At 40.6% G+C, this 20,240-nt stretch overlaps 1 protein-coding gene across 2 annotated transcripts in view; it reads right to left on the bottom strand.

Moving 5' to 3' along the window:
- The window catches only part of ctdp1 (CTD (carboxy-terminal domain, RNA polymerase II, polypeptide A) phosphatase, subunit 1), a 63,228-nt gene extending 44,052 nt beyond the window's left edge, over positions 1 to 19,176 (bottom strand). For both annotated transcript variants that reach the window (XR_002202877.2, XM_020090811.2), the window contains exons 1-10: positions 17,352 to 19,176; positions 15,715 to 15,798; positions 14,189 to 14,282; positions 13,304 to 13,432; positions 12,466 to 12,616; positions 11,224 to 11,314; positions 10,803 to 10,969; positions 5,639 to 6,679; positions 1,790 to 1,931; positions 1,406 to 1,633 (exon numbers count right to left, since the gene is read on the bottom strand). Coding sequence is in view for 1 of the 2 variants with exons in the window: in XM_020090811.2 (XP_019946370.2) it covers positions 1,406 to 1,633; positions 1,790 to 1,931; positions 5,639 to 6,679; positions 10,803 to 10,969; positions 11,224 to 11,314; positions 12,466 to 12,616; positions 13,304 to 13,432; positions 14,189 to 14,282; positions 15,715 to 15,798; positions 17,352 to 17,650 (2,426 nt within the window). In the remaining variant the exon portion in view is untranslated. The remainder of the gene's footprint in view (positions 1 to 1,405; positions 1,634 to 1,789; positions 1,932 to 5,638; positions 6,680 to 10,802; positions 10,970 to 11,223; positions 11,315 to 12,465; positions 12,617 to 13,303; positions 13,433 to 14,188; positions 14,283 to 15,714; positions 15,799 to 17,351) is intronic.
- Between the last annotated feature and the right edge of the window lie 1,064 nt (positions 19,177 to 20,240).

Consider the following 20,240-nt stretch of genomic DNA (forward strand, 5'->3'; position numbering starts at 1 on the left):
AATATTAAAGTTTACGCATCTCCCTAAACCCCCACATTGCCTCTAAGCCATTAATAAAGTGGGCCGATTTCATGCTTGTGATTATTACTTACAGCGTATCATCACTGATAAAATAAATTCAAAACAATTTAAGCTGGCGTGACTGTCCAGTCAAGATATATTAAGTTTATGCAGTGAAAAACAGTCAGGCCACAGCCACTCCGCTGTAGAGTACACTCTTCAGCAGCATTTACCATGTATTGTACAATGAAGGATGGAGTGGAAGATCACACAACTGAATTTGAAAAACTGTTTTTCTTGAATCTGGCATTTCATCTTTGGCTTATTTATATAAGTGGATGAATATGAAAACATTTTTTACGATAATAGTAAAATACATCGTATAAGTAGTGTAAGGTAGCCTGGATTTTAATGTACTATTTTAAAGACCTAATGTGCAGTTGAAAAGATGGGCCGCACAGGATTAGTCTGGCTTCCCCTGCCACCAGACAATCCATACAGTTAAGGGCTTGTTGGGGGGTTTTACTGTGCCTCAGTTCAAAGATGAAGATGCTGCATGTCTCCACTGGGGATAATTGACAGAGTACAGGAGCTCTACAGTAGCAGCTGTCTACGTTTACAGAGAAGGGAGGATAGAAATAAGGCCCAGAGCACAAAGCCATACATTTAAGATTTAAATTTATGTTATGTTATGTCCAAATCTGCACTTCATATTAAAACAGAAAAGACATCAAAAGCATAACTTTCACTTCCATACATTGTGTCTATAATTCTGCACTACCCCAAAGGGTCGCAATGTCCAGAGTGAGACAGATGAGAGAGAGGGAGTTGATGGTAAGGGTTCACTCCGGGTTTTCACTGTTATAAAGCTGCTTTACTTCTAAATGGGGTAAATCACCATGGTAACTTATGCTGAGTTGCTAACCTCCTCCAGGGCAGGTTGAGTTTGAGGTAATAGCTACTGACGAATCAGATCACAGGAAAACCAGTCATTGTTCTACTGGATGCTGTTAAATACATAACAGTCAACAGCCAAGTGAAGAATAATAGAGAGCAGTAGATATATGTATTGATCAGAGGAATTGTTTTCCTGTTGCAGTCTTTCAATGTGACCATCTATCATGATTGCCTCATTTTGATTCAACAAAGATTATCTGATTGGATAAATGTACATAAAAAGCAAACGGTTTGATGTATATTATCCGAATAATTCTCTCATAACTCACTCAGGAATTATTTTTCATTTAGTCACCCTACAGATTGTACGTTGTACAGGCCACACAAAGTGCATATGTTGGGTCAGCTGCATTCAGACTGTTAGACTTTTAGAAGCTTATCTCTGTTTGATACACTTTCATTCACTGCTTGCTAACATTGCACAAATGTGGTTAATTTCTTGCAGTACCTGAGACAAGACTGTTGGTGATCAGAGAGCAACATTGACCCTGACGCCTGGAGGTAGGGTAGTGGCTGTGACACCTGTTGGCCCCTGCGGATCAGCTTCCCTGTGACCGGGTCGTAGATCCGGACCTCTAGCTCTGGAGGTGGAGGCCTGTGGTGGATGGGAGCTGGCTGGAAAAGAGGGTTCTGCAGGATGCCCTGATTATCAGGAAAGGCTGCTGGACTGTTGCTCCTTTCACACAAAAGAGATCAGAGAGTAAGGATCATCCTCAAGCGGGATTTTGATAAATGGACTAAATATGTCATCAATATCGGCAGTATTTTTCAGTTAACATTTTTTAGGTTTGGGGAGGCTTGTAAGACCATGGCTCATTGGACAGCTCATTACCTCGGCATCTTGGAGTAGTCTTCCTTTAGTGGGTACAGCTGCTCCTCCACCCTCTCCCAGCGCTCCAGACAGCTCCACAGCCAGTCGGGATTGACAACATGGAGGTGGTTGCATCCCTGTGCCCGACGAACCTTCTCTGTGCCTGGGTGGAGTGAACGTGGGAAAACGTTTTGACCTTACAATTAAAAGCTTTTACGAAATACTCTCCCGCCGGGACTGCTGAATTATTCGGATCAATGTTTTGACTTTCTATCTTGGAAGAGAAAGGGAAAAATAATTGCCTGGTCAATATTATTAGAAAAGATAACAAGGACGATTTGTCTTTTGGAGTGATTTTTCTTTCGCTTTTCTGCCAACTCAATAGTTTACTCAGAAATCCAAGAGGCGCTTTTTTGTTTGAGTGAAATCAACAGAGGGGCGTGTTTCTGCTTGAATAACACATTGATGTTTGACACAAAGACTCCAAATTGAATCTTTGGGTGTAGAGGCTCATTAACGCCGGGTCATTTAAGCCATGAATGGCTAACAATCAAATGCTTGTTCAGATATTGACTCTCACTGTTTGGGCACATTTTGCACCCGCTCAGTATTTTGCTGTTAGTCATAAACTGGAAAACTGGACAAAGCGATGTCCACTTGGGCATTTTAATTATTTTTCTTCACCTTAGGCAGCAGAGCGAACATATGCATTACAATCAAACTGATTTTATTTTAACTATGCTGCTAAAAGAAAACAACATAATATAATTCAGTCATTCTAGCAGCTCTGTGAGAATGTACTTTAGGCACAGTCGTGCTATGAGCTAAATGCTAATTCTCACAGGCCTTAAACCATGTGAGTTTGGTCCCATCCCTTTTTTCCTAGTTTCATTTTATGACCAACTATTTCACTGAAATTGTTGCAATATTTCAGATAGGCTGCGGTATTAAATTGAGTATATACAATATATCGCTTACCCTTAACTTAAAGCAAGATCATTGTTTGTGATATTTTGCAGGTTGCATGTTTTGCAGCAAGACCTGCATGCAGTTTTAATCCGTCTCCCCAGTTGGTTGTACCAAAAACCCTAAACACACTAAAACATCTAGCAACTAGGGCTGGGCCATATGACTTCAAATCAATTTCACAATTATTTCTAACTTTAATCTCGATTATGATTAATGAACAATTATTAATGCCCCTTCCCACCCTCCGGATTATGATCTGTCTCTCTCGTTTTTCCGTCTTGTGTTTAAATACCTGTCTTATAACTCCGGAGAGAATCAAACTAACACTAAGTCAACTTCAGTACAGTTCAGATCCTAATAAATAGTGATTAGTGTTTGTTATTAACGTGTATAGGTGAGCACAGGTCAGCGGGGGCATGAGGAGGAAGAACATAAAGCAGGGTTGTACTACATTACGTGCCATCGCTGCAATGAACGTAGCGGAAACCCCCCAGTTTGTGAATGCACTCACTGTTAAATGTATAAACCAAATTAACCAACATTAGCAAAATCAAGTAAGTTAGAGGTTATTAATGTCAATTTCCCTAAATTTCCAGTTAATTGCCTAGACCTACTAACAACTTTCTTGAAACAGAGAAATAGCCCATTGTTAAAACTTCATATTAATGAAGAACTTCACATGTATGGCTATGTCTTGCTTCAGGTGAGGAGGTAAATCAAGCCCCAGGGTACAGCACTGGGACTTACTGAGTGTCACAAACCTACAAAATTACTAGACTTTGATACATTTGGTAGAATACATTTTGGAAAGTGTAGAAGAGCTGTGTGATTATTTATTTACTATTTTGTCCCATTTTAGTGACTCCAAGCAACAGGGAGTCAGCTGGCCAGGCTTGTACAGTTCTCGGAAAGCATGCTCATTATCAGCTTGACTGGAGGACTGTAGTGCACATGCACTATGGATCTGAGAAATCACAAGCTTTTGTTTATCATTCAGGTAGGTTCACGTTTATTGGGCTACTTGATTTCTGTTATGCTGTATGTGCCTGCAATCAGGGAACACATTGGACCCTTGATCTGATTCTGACACAAGAAACACGATGCCTGTCAGGTTTGGTTAGCAAAGAATTGCAGATCAAGCTGCACTCTATCATGAATATTGGTAATGTGTTGCTTGTCTGGCAACAAAACAAGAGTTTTCTGTTGTTATTTCCATCAAAGTGACTGACTGCTTGTATTGCCATGATTCTATGGCTGGGTTTTCTCTCCTGTTGCACAAGGTGAGTGATGGTCAAGTGCTGTTCTCCAGGGGGGCTGGTTCCCAGGGCAATGATGCTAAACTGGACTGGTAGCAACACAGTCGTGAATCCACTGCGTTTCAGATAGAATAGCAATTTATCTGCAGGTTAGGAGCTGCTTTAATATTTTCAGTTTAAAGTTTTAAAGAAGAGTTGTATGTTTTATTGTCTATATGTTGTGGACCATCAGAAAATGCATGCAGATCTTGGAGACATTTCTGAAGAGGAAAGCAAATGGTGATGAGTTAACTAAGGCTAAGTGTGCTGAGTAAAAAGGTGACCCATGATGGAATGGCTTCTTCAAAGCAGTACATCATTTTATAAGCTTCAAAATTACATAGGTGTACTAACAAGTTATTTTACCATTTGAGGATTAAATGCATATAAACCGAGCCTCAAGCATGAAGTGATCTGTGTTTTAGTTAATGAAATTAATAACTAAGAGAAGGAGCTGCCACAATGAACTATTTTCTAAATCACTCTTATTTAAAATATGAATGCATTTTTATCCACTGGAGCGCAGAGGTCTAGATCTACAACTGGCTGGTTGTTGACTTGCACACAATTTAAGTTATAATTCTTAAGATTGAAATGAAATAAACAATAGTGATTCTGTTATAGATTGGCCGCTTCTCTTCAATAGTAATTCATGGTATACACTGGGGCTGCAATTATATTTTTCATTCAAATAATTAGCTTTTTGTTGCTTTGACAGAGGTCTAAAACGTATCAAGTTTACTCAAGTGTAAGTGTAGCGATCTGAGAAGCTGAAAATTGTAGCTGATAATAATTCTATTAATGACCAAATAAATTAAATGACTTCCAGCTTGAGCATTCATATTCAGTAATTACCTTTCTACATTTAATTTCATTGGTAGCGGCAGAGTCCGCACAAGGGATTGATGCATGATGCATGTCCTACAGCAAAAATATTTCCCGATATATTATCAATGTCAGTGTTTAATGTTTATTTTGTTTATACTATTGCACATTCATGTAACTCCACAGCTTCCTTCCTCAGGTCATGACTAGAACCTATAAATATTGTAATTGCTCCCAATCTCCCCACCCTCACAGCTCACTCTTACTGTTGAGGAGCTTTTTCCAGCTACTGAGCTCCAATCACCAGTCGACAGGAATGGTTTCTTGGGTTTGTGACATAACAAACATGCTCAGCCAGGGGATTGACTGCTTATTTTGCTAAAACCATGTATTTTATCAAAGGGACGAGGTGGACAAGTCAATATGTTTAAAAACTAGATTTTAACGCAGTGGGTTTAAATTAGTAGTACTGCAAATAGAACATGAGATACATTTTTGTGATGACAGTGTGCTCAATTATCTCTCTGCTCAGTCAAAAGTCTAATGCACACAAATCTGCCAATAAGTCAGCCTAAACCTTTTTATTCTATTCTAATCAGCAAATCATGACACATGTTTTCCAGCAAGCTGCTACTAAATAATACTTTGAAAAGCCACTGCAGGTAATTATGTTGTGTTTCAACTTGTTCAATTAAATATAACTACTTTGAGAATGATACTTTGGAAGTTTTAGAAAGATCCATTAATTGACAGATTTCACATTGGTACCATTTATACATACCAGCTCTAGCTGCAATGAGATGTGTTGTCCGACTGGGATCTTGGGAGTTGAGAACCAGATTCTTGCCAATTTGGGCCCCCAGGGCCTTGGCATGGTAGAACTCACGAGTTCTCTCCATGGGGTAGTTGGTCGGATACAGACCACTGAACACTATCATCGTGCCCTCCAGTGTTTTTCCTTTCAGCTCTGGGACAATCTTGCGGATGTCCGGCGTTTCGGAGATGTCCTTCCTCAGGAACGCCTCGTAGCGGCCATAGTACTCAGCATGAACCTTTTCTAGCACTTCCTCCAGGTAGATCAGGTGATCATCCTGGTCAGTATCTACTTCCTCTTCCTCCTCGTCCTCCATACTCTGGTCCAGCAGTTCCTCCCCCGTAGTGACCCCAGACTGTTCACTATTCTGGGACTCTGTTTCTGGCTCTCTCCTATCTGAGCAGCCATTCCCGAGCTCTGGGTCTGGGAGAAGAACTCCTGAAGATTCTGCTCCATCTGAACTGTTGTCTACTTCTCCCTGACCTTTACTGTCTACCTTTGCCCCTTCCCCATCACTGGGCTCTTGTGTAACACCTTCCTGTGCGGGTTTCTTTTTTGTTTGGCTAGACTTCCCTTCACTATCACTATCAGATGAGGGAGGCTTGTCTGTAATAGAGTCATTGTCACTGTCACTTGACAGGTCAAAGTCCAAGTTGTTGGACTCATGGCTGGGTGCTGATGAGTTTGCACCTTCCTGTGCCTCTTGTGTCCTCTTGCTATCATCTTCCTTTATATTTGTTCTATCTGCCTCCTGAGCTTCTCTCGACCCGGCCTCAGGCAGCGCCTCAGTCACTGACTCTTTACTTTGTCCTGATTCATCCTCCACACCCCCTGTAGGGTGAGTCCGTGCATTTGTTGGTACTCCCTGAGAAGACTGAGATGTTGTGGGCTCATCCTTTCCAGACAGATTGTGGTCCTTAGACCTTTTCCTGAGGCCATTATTATGCTCTTCTGTGCCAGGCATCCCTGCTGATTCTGTGCTCTCTGCTGGTCGACTTGAGGGACCTCCTGCAGGTACAAGACATGAAAGTGGATCAGAATCGTTTCACCTCTGGTAGGGAAACAGCATCAGTTAGCTTGGCATTTACAGTTGTAAAAACTTTAAACTTCAGTAAAAAAGGGACCTTATCGCATTTGATGTAGTTTATTTTTAAATGTTTTGTACTCTGGCCCTCTGCTCAATTTTGAATGCATTGCAATGATGGTTTCAAGTAACGCACCATGAGAGAAGCATGAGCATTAATCCATTCTGGAAGGTCCATGATAACCTTCCGAACATATGACATTAGTACCTGCCGTCAATTTACACTTTAACAATAAACACAGTGATAATCAGAAGTTATAGGACATGAAAAGCAGTGAAGTTTACATATTTAGATTATCACACAACGCAGAGTTTTTTTTTCATTGTTGCAGTAGAAGCGATTAATATTTATGTTGCTAATCCTGCAACATAAATATTAATTCAGCAGGTTTTTCTAAAGATCAGCTAAAGTGTGAGCTAAGAGGAGCAGAATCTCTTGTTGACCAGCGGAGTAATGTGCCTTGATGCTACCAAAAATAAACAATGTATAGAAATCCAAATCTTTGATACATCAATAATCATTTTATAATCGAATCGTAGCCCTCTGAATCAGAATCAAATCAAATTGTGAGGTGCCTAGATATTTGTACCCTCAGCAATGTGTGTGATATAATATTGCACATCAAAGCGTGATTTCGACGATGTTAAAATATGACCCCTCCATAATCAATAGTATATTGACTGACACTCACTAACACACCTTTGTTTGTCTTTCTACATAAGGACACTCATTGGCATAAAACATTCCATATCAATTATGGTTTAAATGAGGGATTTCATAAGTGTCTTTTAACACTCAAGGTCCATGCGTGCCCGTGCAGCATTCATTCCCAGTGTTTTAACCCCAACCTCACTCTAATCCTAACCATAAAAGAAAGTCTCAAGCTTCAAAGTGCTCACTGAAAGTGGGTCAGAAAGTGAGGACTGGCAAAATGTCCTCACTTTCCCAAAATGTCCTGACTCCGTAAGGTCTAGGTATAAATTGCTCCTCACAAAGATAATGGCGCACACACACTTTGAGTTGTCTTTGAAGACCGTGTAAAGCAATTGAAAATATCTATTCTGAGTTTTTCATACCACAGAGCAAGTATATCAAAGTAGGGTTTATGAATTATCATGAAAAAAAATTAGCAGTACTCTGCTGCTCTCCCCGCCCAGTTGCAGGAAAGGTCCCGCCTCTGTGAAGTTCTCTATTATTGGTGAGCTCGTCCATCGATGATGACTGACAGCCAACATCGTTATGGCTGGAGATGAAGATATATCAAAAATTTATCGTCATTGCAATATCAACATGTGGGATATACGTGTCATGCATTCACACACTGCATGTCAATATAATTAGCCAATCAGAAGGAGCCCTGCTGCCCTATTTCATAAATTAAAGATATTCATATGATCATTGTTGGAAGAAGAGAATAGAGAGCTGCCAGGCAGCTCCATTTAATATGGCTCATCCTAATTTTACTGCGGAAACTTATACACTAGTGAAACTATCACTAGGAATATTTTATATTCAATTTCTGCCAATAGATCCCTTTCACCTTAATCTTAAGCTGCTTTCAGACATGCACTGGACTCCAGTTCCTCCATATTTTCATATTATGTGTGAATGCAAATTTGCAAATGGGACGCTCGGCACTTTCCTGGATTTCTATGCACTTTAGAGTAAGAGGCCAGGTGGATAAAGTCTATAGAAATCCAGGAAAGTGCCGAGCATCCCATTTGCAAATTTGCAAGGGGGGGGGGCTTCTTCACATGCGGCTGATTCAAATATGAAAAAATCTAATAGAAAACAGCGGTGTCACACAGGTAGAAGACACAGATGAACGTTTCAAGAGGGTTTGTGGTGATAAGAGCTGACGACGGTATCGGGGTGCTGTAAACAATCTACGCAGCGAAGTTAATAAGTCACTTTCAGCCTCTGTCTGATGCACAGAGGCTGATGCACAGAGGCTGATGCACAGAGGCTGATGCACAGAGGCTGATCCACCACTCGCCTGAATAATGCGGAGATTAGTTGCTGTTGTGTCTGTGCAGAAAACCTCCCGCTTTGTTGTGCATGTGTGAAACTTTACACACTGGACCGTTAAAGCTGCACTAATCAGTTGACAGGGAGCACTTGCAATAATCAACCCACATCAAACCATCCCTGCAGTTTTTTTTCCCTCTACAAATTATACACCATATGTGTTATGGTTATGAGTTGAGTTACTTTCGGAGGTGCTGAATGATCATCATCTCATAACATTTTCAAGATGTATACTTATACTGTATATTATATTCATCATATTTAAAGCTCCATGTGTTAAGTAAATAGAAGCAATAAAAAATTCATCAGCTGCCACCAAGAGCTTTGTTGATATAATAAAGCCCTTTATGTAAATGAGGGTATGTTTTTCTTTCGATTGAGATTTATAGAACATCTGTAGATAAATGTCTAGTTAAACTATTTGACTTGCAAAGCAGCAATGCCTGGGGGGAATGCCTTATAAAGAGTTTTTTTATTTGTATTGGTATAAATGTGATTTGTGCTTAAATCTGACATGTTGCATTAAAATCAGTAGAGTTCTGTGTCTCTGGCTTATGATTTGTGATTTATACATATAGGGCTCCACACATTTAACCACGGGCAAAGTTTGTGTTTTACCCTTTGAATTTATCAACAATGTAAGAGCTATTACTGAGCCTGGCAGCTGTTGTAACATGGGGTTGGTACAACCAGGAGTTATCCGCAAATTAATGTGACAGCCTGAGAGAGTGGGTGTAAATAAGGAGAGGGTTTCTACAACAGCCCCCAAGGAGATACACTGGCCGGCTCCAAGCAGCATGTTTCCTGCTTTGATGATGAAGTGAGTAACACTGTTGTTCAGAGGATTCCCTTTGTGAGAAACCATCGCAGCGCAGAAGAAGGTACAGAGGTGAAGTATTGGAACCTCTTATGATGTTCTGTCTTTGTACTGACACGTGCCTTTGATTCACGATGATGAATTATGTTTACAGGGGTGTGGGTGCTCATTATGTGTATCCAGGGGTCTGACTGGACATGAATGCAGTGCCGATGACTATCTTGCCTGGGTGATTTTTCTAGGTAATAAATGATATGACCAAGAAAGCTTACAGAGGCCCAGTTCAGACCTGGTATTAACATCCGTCCAGAGAAATCTGATCACAAGCGGTGAGCAGTGGTGTTAACACCTAAGATTTAAATGCATCGGTCTCCTGTGACACTCACACTGTCCAACTTCTTCGCATGCAAATAATCATGCATGTCATTTGTGTTTTAACAAAGACAGAATAATGTTGTGTTTTATCAAGTCAGAGTTTACAGATTTGGGGGTTTGCCCAGACCCCCTCAGAATGTGATCCAAGTGATCAGATCTCAGGACGCATTTGGGTGCGTTCAAACCTGCACCCGGGCCACACTGGCTGTGTCAGAGTGTGTGCGATGTGGAATGTCTCACTTTTCCTTTAAGCGCCCATTTCATCAGGTTAGAGCGACCACACTACCTGTGTGAGAGACGTCTGAGACAGGCGGGCAAAGCAAACAGCCCATTCCAAACAGGCAGATTGAGAATGGGTAGTGCACTAAATATACAAATATTGAGAGTTTACATATGATATATATTCTACATAAGCAAATGAGCAGAAGAAATTTTAGATCCAGTGTCATCCATGAGGTATATATGCTCAAGTATGATTTAGAGGTAGATATAATTAATAAGGGTTTACCCTAATGCACCTCATCTGATGTCAGAGCTGGTTGTCAGTGAGATGCAGACCGTTAGCTCTGTCTCAATTTCAAAGTACATGATGTACTAAGAAAAGTTAAGTAATAACACTATGATGTTTTAAGAGCAGCTGAATATCAGTGCCTTCACTGGACTGACTTGCTTGTTCATTTTACAGGGCCATGTGCACTGTACTGGAAACAATCCCTTGGACAAAACATTGTTTGTTGCAAATTTGACCCTCTGCATAGTATAAACATGGAAATACTAGATTTTCCTACAAATGCATGTAGCTTTCAAATATGTGCGAGTACTTCACCTTTCTTGGCCATCTGAGATTCCCGTGATCCGGGGGGAGCGTTAATATCCCCTGTGCCTTGGAAGTAGATGTATTTCTTCACAGTGATGAGGTTTGGTGCAAACTTCCACACGTCCTCTCGGTCATCGATTATGCTGACCATCGAATCCCCACATGGGAAAAGGTTCCTGTCAAGAAAAAGATGGACAGGCGTTGGCTGAAAGTGCTGAGCTTTTTGACAGATGTTCACACTCATAGGAGCCATTATTTATCTCTTCGGCTGTAGTGCTGTTTTAGTGACAGCGCTTTGTTATGAATGAAAGAGTCACTCCATGTTTTCCATCAATCTTCCAGGTTTCCTTTTTAACGTGTAAACAAAACGGATGCAGGTTCACTGCATGTACTCATCTAGTTGTCATTTTTAGCAGCAGACAATTCCCACCTAAGATTCCCCGTCTTGGAGAAAGGATCGATGCATTCGTCTCTAGAAAGGATCCGATGAGAGAAAAAATTCTTTTTAGGGTCCAGAAAGCCTAAAAAAAGGAAAAATAAATAATGAATATAGGAAGAATACCAAATATGCATATTCAAATGCCATGCCATGCTATAGTCCAGGATTAGTGATTTACATGCATTGAAAACATACATGAATATGAATATTACATATATTCCTGTATAAATGAAACTGTCACACCTTTTATAATAGATTTGCATATTATTAGCATATTTCCCACTAAAACTGTTCTTAGTTATGTTACAGCTCTTGATTGTAAAGTGGCATCTTGATCACAAAGGTGCTCACTCAGTAAATTATGTGTTGGATCAACACAATGCTTAATCTGATCCACAATGAATCCAGAAATTCAGCCAATGTATTTTTATGTCAATATGTTTTCTTAAAAATGTTCTCCTAGAAAGCCTTTTTAATCTTGATTCAATCAGCTGCTCAGGACGTATTAAGTCAGTCTGAAAAGAAATAGACAGTCTCTGATTAAACCTCTAATAGAAATAGGAATCTGCCATTGCTCAACAAGGAGGTCTGAGCGAGAATTCTATAACCAATACAGATGCTGTCATTTGCTGGAATTCTGGTCTGAAACACGCCGACCTCTCTGCATCTGGGCTCGTAGTAAAATCCAATTCAAAATGCATTAAACATTCATCATATAGAGGCAGAAGAGTTCTGGACAGGCGCAGACTCAATTATATACATTATGATGAAATATTGCAGCCTGAATACCAAAAAAGAAAGATGATACAAACTCACTACCTACACTTCAGCATAATTCAGACTTCCATCACAAACTGAATTTTCATTTAGGAAGGAGACCAAAACCCATGAGCTGGCAGTCACACGCTACTGAAACTAATACATACTGGGGATGCAAAAAATATAAATTTAGGAGGTGAACAGAAAAACGATAATTGAAAAAAGGAACATGCTTGGTAAGCATTTTAATATTTAGCACCACTGGGACTTGTAACTGAATCACAGAGGAGAAGCATCAACTGTAATGAGCAGACACTTCCCTCTAGAGGACACAAATAGTCAGTACAAGTAGAAGTTTAAAGTCACAACCTAAATCTCTACTTCCTCCTAAACCTTTATACAAATAAATGTATGTGGATAAATGTATCACTGTTGGGAAATGTGAAATAAAGTGAAAAGCAATGAGACCATTACCGGCAATGGTGTGTGCATAAAGGCGACTCCCGAATGTGAAGACGTGCAACTCGTAGAGTTTGGCAATTTTCGCCAGGAACTCTATGCAATGTGGGCGTAGTCGTGTGTGGAGCATGGGCTCTCCTCGCCCAAGTTGGAAGTGGAAAATGCCCTGAAGAAAACAACCAAAACGTTAACTAGGTCACATTCCAGCACAGAGACAAGGATTTAAAACATTTAATAGAGATTCTGGATAACAACTTCAGCTAAACAATGGTGAAAGACGGAGGAAAGTAAAGACAAAAGAAACAACGTGTTGTGACTCTGCAGTTGCAGGAAAAACAGTTTGATCTCACTCAGGAGAATCACTCTGAATCCATCCACATCACATGTGACATAAACCTGTGAAGCACCATAACCAGCACAGAGCACACTATTTAAAAAGCCACTGACATTACAGCAGCATGAAAGAGAGGCTAGCTGTGACACAATTCAGGGGCTGCATCCTTCTGAGGTTGCATTTTAAGACTGATTACATCAAAGGCCCATGAAGACCTCTTTCATGGAAACGGCTATACAGCGTTCTCTCGAGGGATGCAGCCCCTGAATTGAAACACAGCTTTTTATAAGAATAATGAATACAAATTATTAAAAGGTCCCCATTTATTGCCAGTTAAACATACCTTACTCATTTCTATATACTCCAGGTTTGTCACACACTTAATGGTAGAACAAACAATAAAATATAGTTTCAGGTAAAGCAGAAAGAAACTGAAAGTGGCAGGATCTAAAGATTAACAGGGGTGACCTCTCTACTACAGCCATGAGATTATAGAATGTTAATAAGAGGAACTAATACCTTGTTGGACATACGCTGGCAGTGCTGTTCAGTGGTGTGGATCAGGGTCTGGTCCAGATCCACCATCAGGACCAGCTTTTTGCTCCGATGGAGTCTCTGCTGGTCTTCTCTGCCCAGCTGCTCTGCTTGCTGGTGCAGTGAATGAAGACAATGTACAGAATATTAGAAAATCAGTAAACCATCAAGGACTGCATTGTAAATGTAGTTGCACGCTACTGCATATGATTGTCTTTATATGGATGGATAAAGTTGTAAACTTTTCCTGAGTCAAATCTCACCCTAGTTGACAGTGAAGGAGAGCGGATATCAGACCATGTACAGGTTGTTCAGCCCTCTGATGCAAAACATTTGATTGATTGATCAGTTGATTGAAGTGAATAAGGGTCGACTGGACTTGAATTTGAATAAAAAAATAAAAGACCAATCATCCACACTGACCTTGGATATAATGAAATATTCAGCAGTCATTAGTTAACTATGTGCTCGAAATACTTTCAAAGATATATTTAGTGACTTTGAAACTTGAACTTTCTGTGGCCAATACTAGTCATACTTTACATACCTCAAAATGTACAATATCTAATGTTCATATTGCACATATCTTTTTTCTCGATACTTCAACACTGTCCCCTCTTGTTATATGTATTAAGCACAAACACCACTGCAAATTCCTAGTAAATCTACTTGGCAATAAATCCTGATTCTGATTATTAAAAGTAACATTTTGAAGATACAAGATAAAGGCACAATCCAGGTCCGTTTGTAAGATATTGCACAGGGTGGGAGCGGCGTGCTTCCAATGCGCACACACACACAGATCTTACAATGGAAGAGTTTGAAGTTCAGTCTGCTCTCCGTCTTCCAGGTATCACCATTATGACTCACCTCTGCACTGACCATCAGCTCGGGAACACTGTGCACCATGGAGACTGTTGCTGTGGAGATGGGCGTTTGTTGGTTCCCATTCGTGCCCTGCAGCCTGAAAGAGAAGAAAAGAAAGAGAAGAAGAACAAGAAGTGTGGGAGTTGTGTATTTTATGGTTTGTGCATCTCTAAGGTCCTTGAACATATTGCAGCAGAGATGAAAAGCAGCATTAACAAACAAGTATTTTTTTTTTGAATTGGTCAGACTTAGCTCTGGCAAGTGTTTTCCTGAAGACCAGTGCTGGCATTCAGTTACTTGAAACTTTGTGAATCAATATTAACAATAATCAACAGGTAAAGTAAAATACTTAAAAAATGTTTCCTTTCGTTTAATAATTCAGTTTTAAGAGTATTCCACATCCACATCAAACTATGTGCATGCGATTTAAAGTCTGAGGTGTTGAGAGCCAAATTATATTTCAAGCAACAACACCTGGAATTCTGTTACTTTAATTCTGTTGCTTTAAATCAATGACGTCTGCTACATTTATCATGGCAGGTTTTCTTAACACCAGCTGTATATTTGACATCTTTATCAAACTTTCAACAAGGGTGTGTGCAGAGTGTGAACGCTTCATTCATGACCTCAGTTGCACTCAGCTCTCTCTGTATGATCTCTGGTGCCACCTGATGGTAATAAATAGAATCTACAAACAGAATCTACCACACACATTTTACAGTCTGTTAGTTTTGCAACCACATCTTCCTCCTCCCTCTCACTGAATGATATTGGAAGGTGTCAGGTGACCTGATGAAATCATTAACCTCTTAAATGGTGTTGTGATCAGATCAGTGCACTGTGAAAGGTCAATGTGTGAGATTAAAAAATGTTTTTAGTCATGAACTCTGGAGAATGTCCACACAATGGGGTCCAGACCTTCTCTGGAGTTTGTCTTTCACACATGAACAATGCAGCAGTACATTCTCCACTCAGAAGCATTCACAACAACACAGAAGTCTCCAGAGCATTCAGGTGAGGGGTGGTGCGGCAGGCAGAGGCAGGACGTTAAGTATCAATACCGCTGCAGAAATCATAGGTTGTTTACAACATAATACCTGTGGCGGCCCTTATCACCAAAAGCTCTCCTGACTTCTTAGCCTGCGTCTTCTACATGCATGCCACACCTTTTTATCCTCAGATATTTGTACTTTTTTTGATTTGTTTTGCGTCTGTTAAAAACATCAACACCCCTGTTTGCTCATGGTGAATCCTGCTGTATTCTCATATAAGCTCACTATGATTTTACTGGGTGTTTACTAGGGGGCTGGCAGGAGAAACTCCAGAGAAAGTCCGCAGCCTCTCACTGGGACATTTGCTTTCTTGCATACAGCCCCTCCTGAGAGTGTCGGGAAATTATCCAGAGTTCAGTGCATTTCTGAATGCAGCTATTGTGTCAAGCAAACTTCCCTGGACTGCAAAGAAAATAACTAAACTTATTGTTTCTATTTAAAAGATCAAGAAAAGTGAGTGTATGTGTATTTCCTTACTGTGTCAGGTCCTGGCCACATTCAGCACATAAACCCTTCATCACTATCGGGTGGCTGCATTCTTCTATTCTGACAATGACACCCCTGAAAAAAAAGTAAAGAAAAGTGAGTGAAAACATTGAATGTTATTTCATTGATAGTGGATTATGATTCACAACATGTTTAATGAAACGTTTGCCTTGTGGCATCAAAGGTATGAGTGTAAATGTAGTTTACTGAATGTTACATCTATAAACATGGCACCCTACAGGTTAGTTGTGAGTGTATACACTAATATGCTAATGAGTAACTAGAATTATTTGTTAAATAATCAATGAATTAATCAAAAAGACGTTAAATGTGGTTGTCTAAGCTTCTCAACTGTGAAATGAACACGTAACCTTAGAGTATGAAATTAAGATGAGCTTTTAGTTGAATTACTTGTTGACCATATGCAGACTAAACAACTATCTAGCAATAGATGGATCGCTGGTGAAAATAATCGCTAGTTAGTTCCAGATCTACTTATAACTACAGAGACCCAGTTTAGTCAAATAAACATTTTTGATTAGTGACTAGAACAACAGTTTTGCCACCAATGCTGCAAACTATCTTCAGAGAATTGGAAGACATGGAGTAAGTTGCATTCTAGTTTACTTTTTCAAAACACAACAAACTAATCTTCTGCCATTCATTGTAATTGATTCCCTGATGCAAACTTTTCCCATCTCCTCATGCTGTTGCAGCCAAAGATGTTTTTTAAGCAGCAACTTTCGACACATGGTCCAATTTGACATTATTACAGACAGGGGGCAGTTTCTGTGTCACTATATGCAGCAGGGATTTTCAAAGTCGGAAGAGGTATTTGAACGGGCACCTGAAGGCAACACGAGCCCTACAACATTACAGATGTGACAGTAAATAAACAGTGGCGGCAGATGTTCGCTGACATCAGAGGTGTGGAAACCTCATTTCTATTATTTTCATTACAAAACTAGATGGACTTTTTTCGGGCAAAATGCAACAAAGCATGTAAATATGATATTTTGCTGGAGGATCAATTTGCTCATATGCTGCTGCTGCATATATATATATATATATATATATATATATATATATATATATAAAATAAGGATATCCTTAAAGACAAACATCCTATTGCAACCTCCTCCAGTCGTCCACCTGTCAACACACAGATCGTGCATGCGAGGGACTGCTAGGTCAAGACAAACAAAACGAGACATGGGTGCACGTGGTTGTGCCCTTCAAAATAAAAGCGTACATAGTTAGATTAATTCCAAATAAGTCGAACCCACAGCTCATTACTCGATTATTATAATTCTGCTAACGATTCGCTGGATTTCCAGTGTGACGGCAACAACTGAACAGTCCATACACACATCATTCATGAGTCCACGCTTTCATTGTGAAAGCCCACGTCGCTGGTGGGGTTGTTTACTTGTGACTCACTTGACGCTGCGAGCAAACGCTGCGTGTGTTGAGAGCAGCTAGCAAACATGCTAACGTTAACTTAGCACGGGGTTAGCTCGCTAGCTAGCTAGCCGCGGGTGAGGACAGCAGCAGCGATAACAAACACATGTTCCAAGTGAGGGGGGCAGGTCGGCTAGCATGTGGCTACAGCCAGAGGAGTGGCTCACCCGGGGGGGATGACTTGTCCAAGTTGACAGCACAGCTCCTTCACTACTCCGGCACGGTCCGATTTCACCTTCTTCTCCGGCAGCCTGGCAGCCTCCGTCGCCCTCTCCGGGGCTATGGGGGCGCACAGAGCCAGCACGGAGTCCACGTTGATGAGAGACCCGGGTTTGACCTTCCACTCCAGCAGCCGCAGCGGGAGAGCCGCGCTCGGCCAGCAGATGTCCGCCACCTGCACCGCGGGGCCCTCCGCCACCGCACTGTCGCCACCGCCGCCGCCAGAATCTGCAGGAGGGTCCTCCATCTGCCCCGACCTCTCCAGCAACAACAGTCCCTAAGGTTTGTTTTCAGCGACCGCTTAAAACGTATCCGCTAGATGCCTCGATCCTCCGGGAATCATTAAAGTGCGCAGAGCACCATTAACGCTAAGAGTTAAAAGCAGCGCGTCCACGCAGCAGCTCCCACTCTCAGCTTCGTTCGCTCTTCCCGCCCGTAAACATGAAAGCGCAACACTGCAGCGACACAGGTCACCACAGCTTCCGGTCCAGCGTGCAGCAAGCTGGAGCATCAACCCTGCACTTCCCCCTGCCTGTCAAAACACACGCTCCTTTTTCAGAAGAATCATAATAACAACAGTAGTAATCATAATGATAACGATGATGATGATCATAATAATAATTATGATTACACTGATAGCAATAATAATTATGATAATAACACGTATCGAAAGGGCTTGAGAGTTGCACTTTTTTAAATGGGATAGTTCACCAAAAAATACCACTTCACTCTCACCACTAAATGATGGAGGGGTGTGAAGTGTTTGAGCCCTCAAAACACTTGGAGTTACAGCGGTAAACAGCGTTGCAGCCAAATCCAATACTATTGATGCAAATGGTGACCGATTCTTCAGAAAATTCCTCCATACTGCTCTGGAAGCCACAACATTCATTCATTTACACTGTTTTTTACACAAACAAAGGACATTTAGGCTAAAAACACGGTGTAAGCTTCACCTGCATACTGCTTCGCCTGCATACTGCTGCTGGGGATGACACCCCAGCAGCAGTATGCAGGCATTTTCTGTTGTTTTTCTGTTATTATTTTTTATTTGAAGAAGTGGTCCCCAGTTACTTAAATTGTATCGGATTTGGCTGCACTGCTGTGTACCCCTGAGACTCCAGAAGTGTTTTGTGGACTCAAACACTTCACCCATGCCTCCATTGGCATAGTGGTGAGTAAATATTGAGTCAATGAGTAAATATTAGGTCAATGAGTAAATATTGAGTCAATTTTCAGTGTACATTAATTCAGACGAGCACAATGGTTCATATACATGTATCAGTTTGCCTTTCGTACTAATTTTCACCTGAGATCCCTGGCACATACATGTTAAAGAAAAAAACTAAATAAACTTGCAGCTAGCACATTGCATAAAAAAACACATGCACACGAACTGACACAAGCAGAGCCAGTTTATGGGACAGACTATATGACTTACAAACAAAAGTACATAAGCACACAGACAGCACAAAAGAAATTTGGTGAATGTCATCTTAACAAGATGGAGATTAAAAACTACCTCTATTTTTGAGTTTTCGTCACAGGGTGTGACCGTGCCATGGTGTCAATTTTGAAATTATGACGTACAATCAAAGTGTCCCTGATGCCAACAGGAAATGTCTTGTTTTTTGCATGTCATATGCTTTGAATAATTCCTCATCGGCCATTGACCACAACCAGTTTTACACACTACACTCCAGACCTTACTATGTAAAGTGCTTTGAGATCATTTATGTTGCGCTGCACAAATAAAATTGAATTGCTTTTTGGATATCATCTGCATATCTTTGCATGTGTGCGATTGGATTGTATAACCTTTATTTTGAAGGTCTACCCACGTTTCCGTTTTGTTGTGCATGGCTGATCTGCTGTGGTTAGACAGGGCCTTTACCTTTCTGCATTGCCAGCTCTTGATCAACAGGCACATGTCAAACATGCTTTTCGATTTGTAACACCACGTCACATTGTGGACATTACATAACTACACAAATCCTTACAAAATACGACTGTTGAAACATCAAGCTGTACTTTACTTCTCCTTGTTTTTTTTCCATGTGCTACAACTTTCCACAAGGACTGAGATGAGAACCATGACAACCAGAGACTTACCTGATGTAAGATGATGTAAAATAGAAATAATACTACACTACTGCCTCATGTAGCACTGTGATACACTATGGATGCATGCTGTTCAAATGTAGGCAGTTGCCACGGGTGTCTTTGTTTTAAATACACAACGGCCCTCCACTTTTCAGTGAACTGACAGTACCAGTGAAGCAAGTTTACCTTTATTGTTTGTTTCCTACATGATTGGATACTATCAATAATAAATTCCTTTTGTGTATTGAAGTTGAGGTGTTACCATAGACTGAGGGGACAGTACATTGAAGAACAACTACATAAATTCATATTAATTTATGTAGTTGTTATTCAATGTAACTCATTGCCTCAATCCATTCAATGCGATCAATGATACATTGTTTCAGGAGCTTCCTCCAGAGAGTGAGTCAAGATGCAGCTCTGCCCATTCTGCATGTCCACCCACTGTCACAGAAGTCCCTATGAGCACGTCCCACCCATTGACATCCTGTCACTATCTTGAAATAAATTATGCTCACACCTACCTCTGTTAGCGCAATCCAGAGTGCTGTGATCTGATCAAATAGTCTCATAAGCACTTAAGCAAATACATATAATGCAATATAGGTTGTGTTTGCTGTGTAAAATACAGTATTTTAATGTTCTCATCTTTGTATTCAAAACTAGTTTGCACCTTCTATCAGCTAAAACTATCATGAGCGTGAACTGTGAGCTTTAGTCGGTGCAACACAACA

The sequence above is a fragment of the Paralichthys olivaceus genome, chromosome 20 (assembly GCF_024713975.1).
Source record: "Paralichthys olivaceus isolate ysfri-2021 chromosome 20, ASM2471397v2, whole genome shotgun sequence".
NCBI lineage: Eukaryota > Metazoa > Chordata > Actinopteri > Pleuronectiformes > Paralichthyidae > Paralichthys > Paralichthys olivaceus.